This window comes from Prinia subflava, chromosome 20 (assembly GCF_021018805.1).
Source record: "Prinia subflava isolate CZ2003 ecotype Zambia chromosome 20, Cam_Psub_1.2, whole genome shotgun sequence".
NCBI lineage: Eukaryota > Metazoa > Chordata > Aves > Passeriformes > Cisticolidae > Prinia > Prinia subflava.
This window is the reverse complement of record NC_086266.1, coordinates 6935490-6953931: the sequence shown is the minus strand read 5'-3', so window position 1 is coordinate 6953931 and position 18442 is coordinate 6935490. Positions and strand designations below refer to the sequence as shown.

General features: G+C 45.1%; 1 protein-coding gene across 3 annotated transcripts; it reads right to left on the bottom strand.

The window, feature by feature from the left end:
- Positions 1–679: 679 nt before the first annotated feature.
- Positions 680–18108, bottom strand: RLIM (ring finger protein, LIM domain interacting). Of its 3 annotated transcripts, XM_063416539.1 has the most exons (4): positions 17947–18108; positions 8425–8613; positions 7523–7606; positions 680–6687 (listed from the first exon to the last, which is right to left on the bottom strand). In XM_063416539.1, exons 2-4 carry the CDS (start codon positions 8591–8593, stop codon positions 5153–5155), a joined length of 1788 nt encoding a protein of 595 aa, XP_063272609.1. In that variant the 5' UTR covers positions 8594–8613; positions 17947–18108; the 3' UTR covers positions 680–5152. The 3 variants fall into 3 exon arrangements, with proteins under 3 accessions (XP_063272609.1, XP_063272610.1, XP_063272608.1); XM_063416540.1 differs by lacking the exon at positions 7523–7606; XM_063416538.1 differs by lacking the exons at positions 7523–7606; positions 17947–18108 and adding an exon at positions 17369–17386.
- Between the last annotated feature and the right edge of the window lie 334 nt (positions 18109–18442).

The following is an 18442-nucleotide window of genomic DNA, read 5'->3' as shown; positions in this document are numbered from 1 at the left end:
ACTCCATCCTGCACCCCACGAGCAGCCCACAGCTTCTCCTTGCTGGAGAAGAGCATCACTAGCAGTGCTGAGGAGCATCAGCCCAGCCGTGGCACTGAGCCCCTGCTCTGGCACCCAAAATGTTCTTTTCCAGGGACACACCACCTTTCTGTCCCTTCCTTTGCACCAATGTCACCGTGCTGCTCTCGGTGAGCAGCTCCCACTCCCTACCGAGGAACGGGACTGAGGGAAGCACAGATATTAAATACAGCTTCCCACGCCTTAAAAAAACTTCCTTCCCACTCCACTAAGTGTTTGCACGTACCTCAGCTGCTAATTTTAGGATGGAGCTGTAAGCCACATGTGAATTCTCCTGGAATGCTGGCTGGATTTGCAGGGAGACAGCCCTGACAGCCCTGCATGGCTCCGATGGGCACCTGGAGCTTTTCCTTGGAAAATAACTTGCAGATGCTGCTTTTGTGTCCTACAAAGTCTGGGACATAGAGGGCATTATTTCTTCAGTTTATGTCTTAATGCAGTAAATTCTTATGAGAAGTTAATTCTGTACCATTCCAGCTCCTTCCTTTCTGTCTCAAGAGGGAAAGGTGTATGGAAGAAATAAATTCCTACCACATCCATTTACTCCAGTGCATTCCCACCATAAGAATAAACCCAAGGAGTGATGATCGTGCACAAAATGAACGCTTCATGCATTTTATTGAGTCTGTTTAAATTTGCATTATAACACCTTACAGAGGGAACAAACTCTTCCTAAGTGTTAGCTGGCAAACCTGGTCAAACTGTGTTCAACAACCTCTGAGTACCAGTCTGTATGAAACAAGTCCAGTATAAACAAATGTAAAAAAAAAAAAAGAAAAAGAAAGAAAAAGGAAAAAATAATAAAGTGTTACATTCACAGTGGAATTCAGGGCTTCCCAACCAACAGGCTTCCCAGCAGAGTGAAATTCAGAAAGAGGCTCAAATATTGTAGCTAAAGGGAATAAAACCAGATATAAATCAAATTAATTCAATGGCATGTATCCCCATAAGAAAAAGGAGATACAGTCTGTCTGAGAGATTGGGAAGCCCTGGAGTAACAGATGCAAACCTCTTTTTTTAACACACCAGCACTTATTGTACTTTGGGTACGTTACCATTAATTGTGTCTCTTCAGCCTCCTGCTTCCCCCCCCCAAGTCGAGGGTAAACAAAAAGCCTACTGTACGTAAGGGCTGGAAATATTTCTGAAGTTGTTATAAATTCCCTCCATGTGGCTCCAAGCCAACCTTCATCCAAAGCTCCTCCTCCTGGGAGAAGGCAGAGGAGCAGACAGACATTTCTGACAGCCGGGCTCCTCCTCGCCTGCTCACAGACCCTTTCCCAAACCAGGACACCGCTCCCACAGACAAAACGATCCCAAATGAAGGGTGAGACAAGGGATGGAGCCTCGTGCTGCGGTGCGAAGGTTCAGAGCCCCCTCAGCCTCACTTGCACCTCTTCCCACCCTCATTGTCAGGATGGGAGCACTGGGTTGTGTTTATCCCCTGCGGATCCACCCGGGAAGGGCCCTTTGGAGTCCCACATTTGCATAACCCAGACAACGGACAGGAAACTGGGATGCCACTCATTATGGGCCATTGTGGCAGCTCTGGTGGGAAACCCCTCCGTCTGCAAGTCGACACAATGGACAATTACGGCTCCTTAGAGCCGGAGGATGTTGTGTCCTGCAGCTGCTGTGCCTGCACGGCAGCGCTTCCTACAAAAGGCCCTTCAAATTCCCTGATTTCTATGCATGAAATACCTACATAATGAAATCGTTTCTAGAACAACTCAAACGCCTCCAAGTTCTCTTCCAAAAACCCGACTTGTTCGAAGAAATAAAAAATATGCATGTGAAAGGGAAATCCAACCAGCACCAGGAATTCAATCTTTTCACATATAAAGCCCCAAACTAAAAAAAAAAAAAAAAAAAAAAACTGAAAAAAAAAAAAAAAAAAAAAAAAAAAAAAAATTTAAAGTGAGCATCCACAAGTCCGTGTTGGTTCACGATGTGGCTCAAAATATGAACTTACAGCAACTGGTAACTAATGTAACTATTAAAACTGTGTGTTTGTCCCAAGGCGTGGGCAGGGGTCTGTCCTGGCACAAAGGACGAAGCTCACGCACCAGGTATTCCCAGCAGGAGCTTCCACATTTGGGAAGAAACCCCCACGGTAACCACCGAGTCGGGCAACGACAAGGAGGATCCTTCGAAACCAAAATAAAAAGGTGCTGATCTTGCAAGGAACCGCGCTGGTGCTGAAGGCAGATCCCACACGGTGGCACTATGTCCAAGGCCACAGCGCACAGGGCTCTGCCTCTCCAAAGCCATCATTCCCGAGAATCAGCCCCAGGAATGTGCCAAAACTCGCCCTTTTAACCCTTCCTATCCCTCCAGGCACGAGTGAAGATGCTGCATCCCTCCAGAAATACAAAAAAAAACCCACCAAAAACTGAGGGAAGACCAAATAGACATGTTCACCATCAAAATAATTCATGAAATGTAAATTAGTCTAATTATGATAGTGTTTCACATTTTGTAAGCAACTGAAATGTTAATATTGGCTTTTCCTAACTCCAATCTAAATTTAGATAAATAGAAATTTAATTACCCTAATTAACAGAGCTACATAAAGAAGGTTTAGCTGCAGACGAGCCCCCAGCCCCTTTAGCACACTCAGCACTGTGAAAGGCAGAGGAACCACAGAGAATGCTCAACATGTCCCAAACTGAGATTAAATTATTGGTTCTTGGTACCGCTTGGGAAACCTCCAAGATTTTATTAGTTGCTCTTGTTACAGAAAAAATGTTAAGACATGCTATAGGCTGTAACAGAACTGTGAAGGCAGCTCTACCAAGGTGAAAATTCCATGGAAAAGGTGGGTGACAGGTACCACAGCCGTGCTTTGGGATAACGGGCTCCCTTCCTGGTGGTCACCAGCTCTAGTCTGAGATGATCTCTGACTTTCAACACCTAACACGGTACTCATGTAAAGAGGAGGTTTTTTCCTTCTAATTCTACATTCTGTAAGTCTGGAAACCGCCACTGAGAGCAAGATTTGCTCTGTGAAAATTCAGAAGTGTTATTTTGCTGTGAGATTCTGGCACGGAGAACCCAGCACCCAGAACCAAGAGCCAACTGCAGCTTTACAGGGATGCGTGTCCAAGGAAAAAACCAAACCCGTGAGCTGCCTGATTGTTCTGTTCCCAAAGAAGCCTCGTGGTCCCTCTGGTGTGTCCCACCAGGAGGAAAGAGAGCTCAAGAGCCAGTCAGGGTTTCCCACTAAAACAACAGCACAAAATGCACAGAGGGGAAAAAAATGGAATTTTGGGATGCTGTGGAATCCTGAACTAGCTGATGAGATGTTAAAATGGCTTAAGAGTAGTGAGTATCGATTACGTACCCACCACTATAAAACAACAAAAATGTGTTTTAATTAAGAAAATTAAAATTAATTAGGAAAAGAGACAGGCCAGCTTTGGCTTTGCCATCTGAGGAACAAGCAACGTTTCCCATCCAGCCAGCAAGAGCAGCTCATAAGCCTTCAGAACTACTGCCTTGGAGTGGAAATAAATAAAACCCACTTTCCCACTGAATGTGTAAGCCAGAAAAAAACCCAAACCCTTGGAGAATAAAAGAAAGAAGGGGTCACTGAGGGTAAAGGATGTTCCCCCCCACACACACACACTCTGATGAGAGCTGAGGTACATGCGCCAATTCTCAATTGCAACACGTCGTGTATGTAATTTAAAAGTAAATTCATTTTCATCCTGCCCAATAGGAATATAAAGAGCTTGTTGGGTTTTTACTGTTATTCTCAAGAATCTGCTACACATCTCAGTGCACTCATTTTTAAAGTAACCCAATAATAACCATGTGCTTTCCAGTTATTCCCTGTGGCAGCTGCACCACAAGCTATCGACACCAGACCACTCAACACATCCAGAGGTTACCAATACAGCTGAAGCTCATGAAGAAAAACCAACCTGTCCATACTTGTTTGCTGAAGTTACAGCGTTGCCTCAAAAACTGAGAGCAAAAGCTGATAGAAAAATTGGGCATAAACCTCAGTGAACAAGCCAGTACACATGGGTTTGTATTATTCCATAATTGCAACCATAGCAAGAAATAACCAGCCATTAGAACAGTTTCTAATTTTTATCTTTTTTTTTGGTGGCGTTACTGAGCCAAAACACTGCAATTATAACATTTAATTTCCGTTTTTTTAAATGCAATTAAATGTCTAATCCAACTGTTTTTATGTTACAGTAGCTGTTCACATAAATAGTACAGATATGCACTGCTCCTGACAGGTACACAGTCACACAAGCAGCTCTCTCATGTTCAGTTTGCTCTCTGTGTGGTGGGGTCTGTATGAAAAGCATTCTTGATTTCCAAGCATGGTACAATTTTAATTCTTAATGCGTTAGTACAACAGTGCATTGGAAAAGTACTGAGCTTCTACAAAAAAGCTTTACAATTTTAAAACAGATTTGTTGTTTTTTTTTCCTTTATTTAAACAAGCATAGGCAATTCTTATATTTCCACAACAAGATAAATATCCCAATTACGCTAACAGCTCATCCTACAGCGTGCCATAGTGATGGGGAAAGGGCTAACATTAGTGTTATTTACACAGACATGTCCAATATTAACCCAGGAGGAAAATTAAGAGTATGTTCAAATGTGCAATTAAATTATTTTTTCAGAGAGTTGGATTTCTCGCAAAAATTCCTCTATGACTCATGGGCACTGAGCTGGGATAACTTCTCAAAAAACTCCTCAGAAGCACAATCTTGAGGACAAACTGTTTATTGAACTGGGATGGTAAGGGCTGGGCAGGAGAAAGAACTTAATACTCTTCACAAAGCAAAAAAAAAAAAAAATTTGAAACGGGGAGATGTCTTTGGAAAAGTGAAATTGAACACCCAAACCGACAAGAACTTGAAAAACCTAATTAAAGAAATTCTCCAATTCCCAAACTTGAATCCAGAGAAAAACGCTTCAACGAGGGAAGATTCACTCCAAGTCATTACTATACATTGAGGTACCACTCAAAAAGTGGCCATAAAGGAAGTGACTTCTTTGCCCATCACTATCACACCGGCTGCCTGGCCCTCGGCTCGGCTCTCCCTCACACAACGCTCTCCCTGTTCCCGGAGGCCAGGACTGCCCTGCGGCAGATGGGGCAGGTGGAGTTCTCCGACAGCCAGCGGTCGATGCAGTGCACGTGGTACTCGTGCGAGCACGGCAGCTTGCGCAGCTTGTTGCCCTCCGTGTACTCCGTGATGCACACGCTGCAGGTTTTCAGAGCGTCGCTCTCACCGAAATTCCTCATGGCTAGGTTGTCGATTTGTTCTTTGGTGAGTCCTCTCGGTTGGTCGTCGTCATCTTCGTTGAGTAGGAAAAACTGTGCAAGGCTAAGGAATGGTAGAGAACCGCTTTCTTCAAAAGTGACCGACCCCCTCATATTCCGGCCTTCCCGCCTGGCACCAGATGTTGAACTAGCCTCGTGCCCACCCTCGAACGCCTCCCCTGAGCTAACATCTGCATTCTCACTGCCCGAGGCGCCCCCGCCTCCGCCCTGCGGCTCCGAGCTCTCCATGTTGGGGCCGGGAGCCGGCCCGCTGGGATCTGCGTCGCTATCGCTGTACATGAAGTAGCTGAGCTCCCCGAAGCCTGTCATGATCTGCCTCAGCATGGTCTGGATGGCGACGGACGTGGTCTCGCTCAGGCCCGTGTTGAGGATCCTGCGGATGGGGATCCTGATGGTGCTGACGTAAGTTCTCACCCCGGCGCGCTCGGAGCGGGAGAAGGTGCGCCGGAAGCCCCCGCGCTCGCTCTCGTAGGTGACCGTGTTGTTGGGGGTCTGGGAGCGCGAGCGGGTCCTGTTGGCGATGCTGTCCCGCTGCCGGTACTCGCCCGGGCGGACTCTTCTCACCTGGAGGTCAAGCACGATGGTGGGAGGCCTCTGCCCAGGAGCCGTGGGCTCGCTGGGGCCGGTGGTTTCCGAAGAGCCTGCTGCTTGAGGAGCAGGCCTCGTTTCAGGGGGGGAAAACAGAACTGCATTTTCACTTGGCACCTCAGTCCCCACCGCCTGCTGCCTTAACGTCACGTGCTGCCTGGTTCTAGAGCTGCCCTCAGCCTCGCTCGCCGAGGGGTGGTCAAGTGTTTGAGATGATGTGTTGTGATGAGACCTGCGAGGGGCCTCGCTCACTGCATTAATGGGTGACCTACTTCTATCAGTCCTAGCTCGCGTCCGCCGCTGCTCCGGACTCCTGCTCCTGGCTCTCCTCTGCCCTCTAGGAGGGGAAGCCTCCTCAGCCGCCAGCTCCTCCGCACTGCTCCGTTCTGATCCAGGCTGCCTTATAGACGGTGATTCAGACCTTGGAATTTCAGAGTCACTTTGGCTGTTTTCCAAATCCTCCCCATTGGAAGGCTCTACAGATGGCTCATTCTCAGTTTCTGGATTCGTGTTCCCATTATTACGATTGACGTTTATTTCCAAACTGAATCTGAAGTCTCCACTATTTGGGTTAGTCCGGCTCACGGCTCTCCAGGACTGGTTTCCTCGCTGCCCACTTCGTGTTGTATTTCCAGTCTGTCGGACTGAATTGAGCCAGTCTATTATAGAATCTCCATTTGAAACATCTTCTGCAGACTCTGCACCTGTGAAAAAGACAGGGAACTACCAAAATTAGAGTACTGAGCTAATTTTGGAGCCATTTTTTCCAAGAACATAATTGCTTAGCTTAACAAGTGACAATTTAGAAGTGCTGAATCCTACCAAGTGCTACTGTGGTTTCACAGGCAGTGTGACAATTCTGTAACTACCAGAGCTCTTCTAAGGGAGCAGGAGTGGACACGGCTCTAATATGGACAGATAGGCTGCAGCCATCACAGAGTAAACAAGTAATCAAAAGAACACGTGTTTTCTATCATAGGTAAATGGAAAGTCACATGTCAGGTGTCATAACACATCAATACTCTGTGTTTTCCTTTCCAAACAATTAAGTGATCTACCAGCCGTGAAACAGAGAATGAAGTTTGTCCGGAGCCTTAACCTGCAGAGCTTTATAGCAAATCTGTCTCAATGAAGAATGAACCCCAGTGGCCAGCTCTGAGCATCTCCCACCAATCTCTACACAAGGGTAACAACAAAAGCAATGCAGCATCTTTGGAAGGGAATAATGGTGAATTAAAAAAGAGGGATTGCCAAAAAGCATCCCAGAAGGGAGCAGACAGAAAGGCAATCTTAAAAAAAATGACATTCAAAAAGATATAAACCTAAACAAAATTTCATTTTGATAGAAGTAAGAGATGTGTTATGAATGAAATCTGTCCCAAACTGACCTCTGCAGCAGATATCAGACATAAGGTTCACTTAGTTTTGAAACAAAGCTCACCTTGCACCTGCCTAGGTTTAACTTGTTCCACTCCTGCACTCAAGTTAAGGTCCGTACGGGGTGCTAAAGTTAAGAGTTTTCACAAATACTGTATATACCTCTATTCTCATCACTGTTTTGCTGTGGTGGACCTTCTTTAACTTGGTGTAGCCTTCTCAGCAACTCTTCTTCAGTAATTTCACCTTAGAAAATAAGCAAAATTTTCCAAAAATATTTCCAAATCATATATGTATGGCAAGCATTAACAAAAGCTTCTAAAGAAGGCACAAGCCACTGCTTGCGTTCTGTCTAATTAAATCCTGCCATAATGGCACTGCCAAGCACGTTGCAAAGAGGAAGTTCAGACACTTTAGCACTGTTGTCCCAAGTTTTCCTGAAGCTGAAATATCCAACAGTTCCATGCTGTTCAAGAGAGATGTGCTCTCTGGTTATGTAACCTCTACAACTGAGCAGCAATTTTTGTCATCCTACACCCATTAGAGTGTCCAGAGTAAAATATTTGAAGTTAACACTTCCACAAGCAGGAAAAGGCTTAAATTACTTGAGTCATGGTTTGAATTAGTTATCAGCCTATAAAGAGGAAATTTAACAAGTTGATTGAGAGCTGACATCAAAATGCCCATGCAGATACTCATACCAGACTACTTACCCTGGTTATAAACTCCTAACCTCACCAGCACAAAATGTGCACACAGACGCTTTAAGGAGATTTTTTTTTGTCCATCTAAGGCTTCATAACTGGAACTGGGTCAAATCTGAGAGCTCCTGCCAAGTTGTGCAAACACCAGACTTTTGTATCTGATGAATCCACACCATCCTACGTCTCCACAAGTCAAGGGACCACTTGAATTTAAATGTGCACAAATTAGCAAGAAGCTACTTCCTACCACGGAACACGGCTGCAGCACACAGACAGTGAAAGGGCTTTAGGAGAACAGAAAATGACACAAACTGCCTGCAAGCAGCTAGAGCAGGATGGACACAGGCAAGCTGCACCTACCTGGTGTTCCTAGCAAATTGTTATCTCTCATAAGCCTGTAGTCCTCTTCACTCAGGTTGTTCACAAACTGATAGAAAGCTTCTTCTCGATCTAACCGATCCAGCTGGCTCTGACGCTGGGCTTCTGATTGATCAATGCTTCCTTTATCACTAGAATCTGAGCTTTCCATCTTGATGAGTAGAAGAGTACCTGAAAGAGGAGAGAACAAAGCCTTCATCCAGAGCACTGAAATACAGCATGGAATTTAGGCATGTTTGCAATGGAGAGTGAAGTACAGGTTAAAGAAGTTTGCTAATGAAGCCTCAGTTAGGATCAGGTTCATCACCACAGGGATCAAAAACAAAGCATGAACCTCCTCAAGAAGTACAAACAAAACTGATGCCCATCATTACCAAACACTCAACAGAGCAGCAAGCTGAACACAGAATATCATCTGCTATAAGCCTTAGCCCATCTCTGCATTCACATAGTAGGTGACCATGATTATCTGCTTTTTGCATAAAATATTCCTAATATCACAACTGCCTCTCCAAGCAGCCTTACAGAAGTGTAGTAGAAGGCATAAGCCATCCTTGATCACGCTCTGAGCACAGGATTATGTTCCTCGCTTTTTCCTGCCTGCTACAGAAACATCCTCTTCAGCATACAAGTGAATTTTAGCAGAATGAAGTGGTTATGAAGAACTCAAATAAAGATGCTGTGGAACCCTGTACACAAAAAAAGGTTCTCATTCCCTCAAAAAACAAAAAGGGTTTGTAAAAATCAACTTTATAGTTTTACATCAAGAGAGGAATTTGCTTTCAAGTTTCAGGTTTTACTGCACTACTGATGTTGATGAGCATATTTCCAAGACAAAACTCCAGCATATAGCAGGTAGACTACTGCTTTAAAGAGCTGTCTTCTAGGCTGCATATTTTTAAATATTACCTTCTCACATTGTTTTTCATTTGGATGAAATGCTTGACAATGCCTCTCCTTCAAGGAAAATAATCGATGAATGCCGTGTCTGTATCTGATAAATATTATAAGGAACACATGCAAATGCAGGAGACATTCTGGCACTGGCTGTGCCATTCAAATACATCAAATGATGTTTCCTTGATCACTCTGCCTCACCAGTCACAGCACCAAGAATTTTCCTGTACAACTGGTAGAATCTAGTTACTCAGAGAGGTGATTAAGAAGCTAATCCTCTGCATGCTAAAAAGCTCTGCAGTAACATTCCCCATCAGAAAACATTCCTTTCATTTAAACCATACTTCATGTGACATTGGAAATACTGGAAGAATAAAGCTTTTCTGCTTCTCACTGGAAAATTTCCAACACTTAGACATCTGTCTAGTGCAAAAAGCATCTTTTTTTGGTTTGTCAGCACAGCTGTCAAGTCAAGACTGCCCACAGTTTACATTAGTGCTTCTCCAGAAGAGCAGCACTGCATGATCTCCACGGGCACTTTATTTCAGCTGCTACGATGAAAATTAAAGTGCACCGACGACCTCGGTGTGTAGCACCAGAAAAATTCCACAAGATAGGACATCCCATTATTGCAGACTTGCAAATTGTGAAACCGCTGCTCTGACCCTCTTTGTCTTAAGTTCTGATCCAGCAGAACTTGACTGTAAGTAAATGATATTAATTATTGCCACTCGGGGCTGCTGGTGCTGTTTGGCTCTTTGAAGTGCTGCCATTTTACCAATTACACCCTTTTTTCAGGAATCAGGAAGCAGCAGCAGCAATTACCAGGGTCACTCCTGAGGCAGACGGGAGCCTGTCAGCCTTCTGTGCATTTCCAAAGCCCTGGTGCAATCTGCAGACTGGCATGTGACGTGTTGTGCTGTGTGACGTGCAAACCCTGACAAATGACCCCATTCACAGGACAGTTGAGCAATAGTTTCTGCAGGTGTGTTCAGCTCTGACCCAGCTCACTTAGGAAATCTCTGTGCCCTTCACATGCCAGGCACGTATTCCTAATGAGAACACAGCTTCAATCAACTTTTTACAAGCTTTCTGTAGCAGAATTATTACTCCAAGCAGCATTACTTGAAGACATGCTGAAGATATTTTTAAAAGCAGCTCTCACTGGTTCTGGTAACACCTGAACACAAATCTCAAGTAGAATGAGAGACTTGCATCCAAACTAAAACCTTGAAAGATGCATCAGTTCTTTGGGAATACACATCAAACTCTAACCAGCATTCCCTTTTTTGCTATAACAATGACACAAAGTCAACAACAAGAATAAGAAAATAAAGACAAGTAATAAGATGTTAAGAGACAGGAGCAGCACTGAGTTTTGTAAAATATTTTACCCCAAATGACTGCCATGGGATTTACTGATTTGGAAACACGTGGAATGTCTTCAGAAAGATGGCAATATTAACAACTTTGTAAGCACTAGACTAATTCTTCAACAGCTTTTTAAAAACAAAGATCCACTACAAACACAAAAATAACATTTGTTTACTACTTTACTACTTTCCTTTTAACTGAAAATTCCAGTGCTTGCAGGCATCTTGGCTATCTAGTGCCTATGCGATTCAAAGATATCTGCCTATTCCATTTCAGAAAATGAAGGGGCACCATTCTTGGTCAGGGAAAAAGGGAGAGTCAAAACAAGTCAAATGAGGGGGAAAAATTTTAAAAATCTCTTCTTAATCAACAGGCTGATGTACAGTTCAATAGGTGATTCTTTAGGAAATGTTTGGGATAAGTCAGTACTACTTATTTTGGGGTTTGCTCCTCTTTTCTTCTCCATCACCTCTTATTTCCCTCTTAAACCATAAAATCAGCTAATGGTCAAGACTGAATTGAGTTTACTGCTAAGAAACAAGCCTCAGAGGTGGGATCTTGAATGAAGAATTTAATTTACATGAGGATTATTTCTGCTTGTGAAAAACTGCTGTATTTTCCTGTTGCAAGCTACTAACTGTTACACCAGTCCCCTGCCTCCTGATTTCAGGATCCCAGAAATGCTGTGAATCTCTAGGAGATGTTTACCCTGATGGAAACACAGATGGCACAGAAACACAGCAACAACACGTTCTCCCTACCTGAGTGCTGACAGCAAATGGGACAATAGCTCCTCACACCACAGCTCTGATACTAAAACCAGGTATTATTAATATTGAAATAAAATTATATAATATGATATTAAATGAAAATCAGGGTTTCTACCCCAAGGCTTCTGCTCCTTTCTATCTCCTCCCTGTGCACTCAGCTCATTGTGCACATTGTCCAACGCAAGCCTCAGCTCCCAGCCCACTGCAGAGCTCTCCATGGCCACACTGAACTTGCTGGAATGTTTAGGCTGCTCCTGCCTCAGCACAGCTCCACAGAGCCCATCTGGCTGGACAGCAGGATTTCCATGGTGGGAGTTACCATGGCCCTGAGCAGAGAGGCAGAAAGAACTTGAAAATCTGCCCCTCAGGATGCTCTCTCTGCTCACACCCTACAGACAATCAAGACTGGCTGAAGGAAGGCAGTAACACAGGGAAGCGTGATGAGGGAAAACCAACAGGTGTATTATTAGCTTACAACAAAATAACCAACATTTGGTTAGCTAATAAACAGGTACGGTTCAACTCTGCCTTCCTTTCTTCTAGTGTAAAGCTTTGTTCTTATCCAAGCTAAAAGATCCAGAATTTCCTCCTTTAGTGTCCTTCCTTGTCAGCACTGAGTTGACACAGGGTGGGGAAGGTCACAGTGACGAGCAGGAAGTTCAGATCTGCTGGTTATTGCAAACTTCAGCTGAGATACTCAGATATGAAAATCTCTTCATGGGGCAGTGAGGGGGTGACCACCTAAAGATTGCACAAAGCAAGGGAATCAGAGATAGGATAAACAATTTTCTCTTTAAAAAAAAACTCTTCAGAAGCTGAATATCCAGACAGAGTAACTACAGTGAATCCATAATTGGTGTTCCCATCCTACCACAAATCAGAAAAGTATCTTCCCTGCAGTTACGCTTCAACAACCTCAGAGATTTTTGAGCACAAATGACTGCCTGTCTCCCCACTGCTGCTCCAGACTGCAGTAAGCCCACAAAAGCTATTGTTTGCTACATTTTTTTTACTCAAAAGGAAGTAATACTATGTTTTTTTGGATAGGGACAATTGAAGAGTACTGGATATTTCCTCAGAAATGCAAAGTTATCATTCCTACAGCGTAAGAAATATTTTGTTTTCTTTCATGCCAGGTTGTATGTAACCTAAATCCAGTCAGGAATGTGCCACTACCTCAAATCTATTGGGACAGCAAGCAGGGATAACATCCATGGGTCACCCATTTACCTTCAACACAGCCTATCTCCATATTGCATAGCACTTGTGGACTACAGGATCCTTCCCACAAAAAGCACTAATAATGGACAGTGATAAATCTCTAGTTCTTCCTCCTTCAATAACATGCAGTATCTCTTGACATTAGTTATCTGTATTGAACACCAAGACACTATTGTAGCCTGCATTCCTGGGGTTTTTATATTTAAAAGAAATCCCATAAACCATTAGAACTCTCATTAAACCAACTAGGCAGAACTTAGAAAATCTGACAAACCCTGAAATCACTCATTGTCAGGGTTAAATGAAAAAGCCATACCTTAAAATTAAAATTTTCATTAGATTTACGGGCAAGCCTCAAATTTTAACAGGACACGGCATGGAACTTAATTAAAGTGAAAAAACAACTCAGCTGCTCCTGAGTCAGGTGTGCAGCAGAACTCCCCCATGTCAGTGCTACCGGTATTTCAACCTCACCTGAGCACCTCTCGTGCCCTGTATGGCAGGGATGTTTCCTGAGTTACCTCACGTCCCAGCAACACAGTTAATACCTCTGGATAAACAAGAGAGAGGATGGCAGTGTGGGTGTTCCAGAGGTGTCCTCAGCAGAAGGCCAACTTCTCATTTATGATTCATCCCCTCATCTTAATTAGCTACTTCAACCGGTAGAGCACCTTGCTTACTTGCAGTCTGCAGAAGTGATCAAACCCTTGGACTAAAGGAGTGACTCTGGAGGGAAGCCAGGAACGCTGATTTGTTTGCTTTGGGTCGTTAGAGGCTATTTTCCCTGCCCAGCTTGCAGTGAACATGCCTCAAAGACACTCCAGCTCCAGAGCAGCCCGGCACAGCTGCGTGTCCAAGCACTTTCCACGAACTGTGACTTCAGCAGCTCTGACGTGCCAGCCCAGCCAGCCCTCGCTCCAGTTCTGTGTCTCAAGTGACACAGGAACACAGCTAGAACAGGCAGTCCTCTCACCCCGGCTCCTTCAGGCACAAACAGAACCCACTTCACACACAGCACTCATCCAACCCACCCCACCTCGTTTTCCTAGAAGAATTCAAAGTTTAAAAACAATTTCCATGCCAGTCGGTATCCAATTTCTCAATTCTCAAAACTAGCTGGAAATAAGACTTAACAGAAACTACATTTTCATCTTAAATATTTCATCACTCAAGTCTGCAAGCTCAAAAGCAGAAGCAAAATCTGTCAGTGAATCCCATCATTAAAGGAAAAAGACACCCTAAGACAGTGAAATGAAAGTCCTCTATTTGCATTATACATGGAGCTTCATTATGTCAAGTTTGTTTGGCTTTCTCTTTTTGTGCAGGTGCACAGGTTTCCTTTTGTGATCACACCAAAGGCTTTGACACCACAGGTCCAATACACTCATCTCCATCTTAGAAAGAGTAAAAGGGAACAAACTTTTCTAGTTTTCAAAGTGGCATAATGAATTTTGGGACTTTTTTCCCTGCTACTCTGACTTTTTATTTCCACTGGGACGAACAGAAGATTTAGGTTCTTATCAGATTTTTAATAAACCTACCACAAGTTTTAAAATCAAGAACTTTGTATGTCCTCTTTAACTCAAAAATTATCATGAAACATGCACCACTCTTGGAAAGCTGGAAGAAAGTTTTGTGTTCTATGGAAGTGTTCTATGAAAAGTGCTGTAAAATTTAAATGCCACTTTAACAAGGAGTGTTAAACATCGATTCAGCTTTTCCACTACCCCGGTGCGTTTCAAAGCAAAGGCCCTCAAACAAGATGTCACTCTGAACATACATTTCAAACAATAGAAAGCAAATGAATACTTTTGCAGAAGAGTGGCAGAAAGTTCCACAGAATAAAAAAAAACCACCACAGAGGAAAAGCACTTCATCTGAACCAACTGTTGAGATAAAGAAGAGAAACACTAACAACTCCTGATAAGTCAGAAAGAAGTGAGGAAATCAGGGCAGAGCTTAGCAATTCCAGAACACTGAGAGCATGTGGAACCAAGATGGAGCTCTGAAAATAAAATGTGGTAACAACTGCCAAAATGCTGGGCTTTGCCTTTTATCATCTGCACTTACTAAAATAACATTTTTCACATACAAGTGGAAAATAAAACTAAGATAACACTGCCTTTGCCATCAAATTCAGATAGCACAGAAGAGAAAGCTTGGTGTATATGAGGTGCAGCAGGTTTCCAGCACTGCAGGCTATGAAATGATGCTCTTTTTGCCCAGAAATGAGCTTCCTGCTGGGTCAGCAGCAGAAGGCCCACTCTGAACTCAAAAGAAGCTGCACACAAGTAACCAGTGTTGACCCTGAGAGACAGCACTAGAACAGGACTGATATCCAAGGACAAGCAGAGTTTTGATTCCTGAAGAAACACAAGCTGTGGTTAGTGAAAGCACTAAGCCAACCACCACTCACTGACTTTTAACCAAAAAAGAAAAAGCCACCTTTAAATCCACTGCTGAACCTCGCTGTCTCCACACAACTGCTGCTAATGCTGGCACTGCTAACAGTGAAAGGGCAGCAGCCAGAGAATCACTGCAACCACAACCCACAGAGGAATTACAGTGCATGCGCTGCTGTTCGTGTTGGTATCCGGTGCCCCACAAACACAGAAGTGGGAAATAAAACGAAATCAAATTCATTTGAATTTAAACAGGCATCTGTACCATGGGAATTCCAGTTCTGATGCCATCCCAAGACAGAGACGCTCCAGCATTTTAACAGGACTACGTGCACACACACCTCGCACATCGAGACCCAGAGTGCTCTGAGCACAAGATGATTTTAAATTACTAAACTAAGATGAAATGTGTGCTGGTTTTCCTACCTTCCATAATCATCAGGTGGTTTTATGAGAATCCAACCCTGCAGACCTCCCTGAGGAGCTGAGCCCCAACACTGCACAGCAGCCAAAAGCTCCTACCAAGCACCTCATAAATACAAACCTGAGCAGTCTGAAGGGAGACACAGGCTCGCGTTTCTGATCTTACCTGCAGCCAGAACCTGTGCAAAGGCAAACCCTGGATGCTCCTGGCTGTCCCTCCTCAGCACACAGAGCTCCTGACTAAGTCATGACACTGCTAAGCTCTTTAGAACTCTTGGTTTGGAGAAGCACAAGGCTTTCATTAAAGTATCTTGAAGATGGAAATGTTCACATTTGGTTTTATCCCTTCAAGAAAAATTTTTGCAAGCTCAGCAGCTGATAAGTTTTCATCAAGAATGAGATTAAACCACAAATCCTTGGATAAACACCCAATAATCATGTCTGGATTGAAGTGTTTCAACACATGGAAACTGAAGTTCTCAAAAAAAAAAAAAGAATTTGGGACACTCCAGTAATGTGTTAAGCTACATTAGGCTGGACTTATATCCAATCTTTAGACTCAAGGATATGGAGTCATAACATTATGTTATATTATGCTATGATTGTTTAAAAAAGGTACAACACCTCCACTGCAAGTGCAATCACTCTGCTAGGATCAAGGGATTTATTTTAATACATTCCCCAAGGGAAGAGGAATAAAAGAACAAGCAAGGCAGGTATATGGACACAGAGGTGCTTTGAAAACATTTCCTAAGGATCACACTATCCATTCCTCTAAAAAAACCCAAATACACATATTGCAGAGAAGACACTTGCAACACTCTTCTCCAGGAATTCAGTAATATGGAAAATAAATATGATACAGATGGCAACCACTACAGGCTTGAAAAATACTGGTGTGTGGTTATTTCAGTGACAAACTTGTACCCAGCCAGAGCTGCTGATGAAGGGAACACTGCAGCTGTTGTGCCTTAGTGGTCTAACATCACAAGAAACCTTTAATTTTATTATGTGTGGTGTGTTTTCCCTTCCCAGGACACAATTCCAAGCTATCATTATTTTAATTCCAAAATGATAAACCTGGAGAGGGAACAGAGTCAGTTTTAAGTGCCAGGTGACCACTACAACAAAGCTAAATATCTGACCCTTAATTAAGACAATTAACTGCCCAAGAAGCAGCCAACTGTTTATTTGTTTTAGAAAGATTTGACAAGTTACTGCAATTAAAATTCAGGGACAAATTAGTGTCAGAAGTTCTTTAGAGAATTTGACAACAATTTTCAAGTTGAAATTACTCAACACTGCCAATATGGACAGGAAAATAAATGTGATGTGTGATTATATTATTGGGTATTATCAAGTTTGTATTTTTGTTTAGGAGCTTCTCTGTATCAAGGCTCCACCTTCCTGAGAAACAGCAAAGTTATACCACTATTAATTTAAAAATTCAGGGTTTTTTGCTCTGAAACCTCTTCTCAGGCTTCTACAGCACACTAAAATAAAGACACATAACAAATCTTATAAACAAATCTTAATCATCATGGTATTTTATATATGTATATACACACACACACTCTATTACACACAACCTGATATTGCTCCTCAATTAAAGCAGATCACTCAAGATAAACACACACATCCAGCTGGACTTGACAGGGGGTTTGAAACAGAGAAACAGAAACCTTAGATGCCAACAAACACCATTAAAAGGGGCAGGAGAAAACTCGTACAGGAAGCTAAGGTGACAGCAAAGATGACGTGATTAATTGGGAGAAACTCCGCACGGGAATAGCAAACACGACAGGTCCGAACAGGTCACAGGCCGATCCCAAGCCTTACACAGCGGGATGGGAAGAGTTGTTCTTGCCTGTCGTCCACAACAAGGCTTCTTGCCTCAGCTCATGGGAAGCACGGCCTGAAAATGCGGCCCTGAACGGCTGCGATCCCTTCAGGCACTGAACGAGGCCCAGGACAGCAGCTACAACCACCCCCTCCCTCCACCCCTCCCAGAAGGAGCTCGTTCCAATTCCTCCCCCAGCCCAGCCGGACAGCCAGAGGGTGCCGTGCCCGCCTGCCCTCCCCGGGGCCAGCTCAAACCCAGCTCCAGCCCCAGGGGCAGATCAGGGGCGAGGAGAGAGGCCCCGCCAGGAGAATCCCCGGGGTGACGGAGCGCGGCCCATCCGGGCACGCCCGCTCTCGGACCGCCATCACCGCCCCCCGCTCCCTCACGGCACCGCCGATGGAGCCTCCCGCGCCCCGCTAGCCGCCCCGCCGAGCCGCCCCGCACTCTCCGAGCAGGGACTGAGCGGGCCCGCGCCCGCCCCGGGCGGAGGCCGCCGCCGCCGCCGCCTCCCCCGGGCCTGGGCCTCTCCCTTCCCCGGGCCATTTTGAGAGCCCGCCCCCGCCCCGGTGCTCACCGCCCGCCGCCGCCGCCCGCCGCCGCCCGCCCAGCTGTGGGTGCGCCGCTGCCCGCGCCGCTCGGGGCTGGGTGCCGGCTGTCCGCGCTCCGCCCGTGCCGCTCCGCCGCCGCGCCGCCTCCTGCCCGCTCAGGCGGCCATTTTCTGCTCCATTGTTACCAAGGAACGGGGGGCCGGAAGCGGCCGCCGGCAGCCGGAAGTGGAGGCGCGCGCGGCCCCGCGCAGGCGCGGCCCGGGAGGGCAGCCCCGCCCAGCGCGCGCGGCCCCGGCCCTCAGGGGCCGCCGCCATTTTGGTGCGGGGCAGAGGCTGAGGGTGGGGCAGGGCGTGGAGGGGATGTCGTGACTGCTCCACAGCTCACATCCCCTAGGGGATGTGGAGGGTCAGCGTGGTACGGCGCAGCAGGAGAGTCCGTGTCCCCGCGGTCCCCCAAGTGTGGGGCCGTTTCATGTCACCTCAGGTGCGTGTGTGTGCTGGGCAGAGGGGACTCCCTGCAAG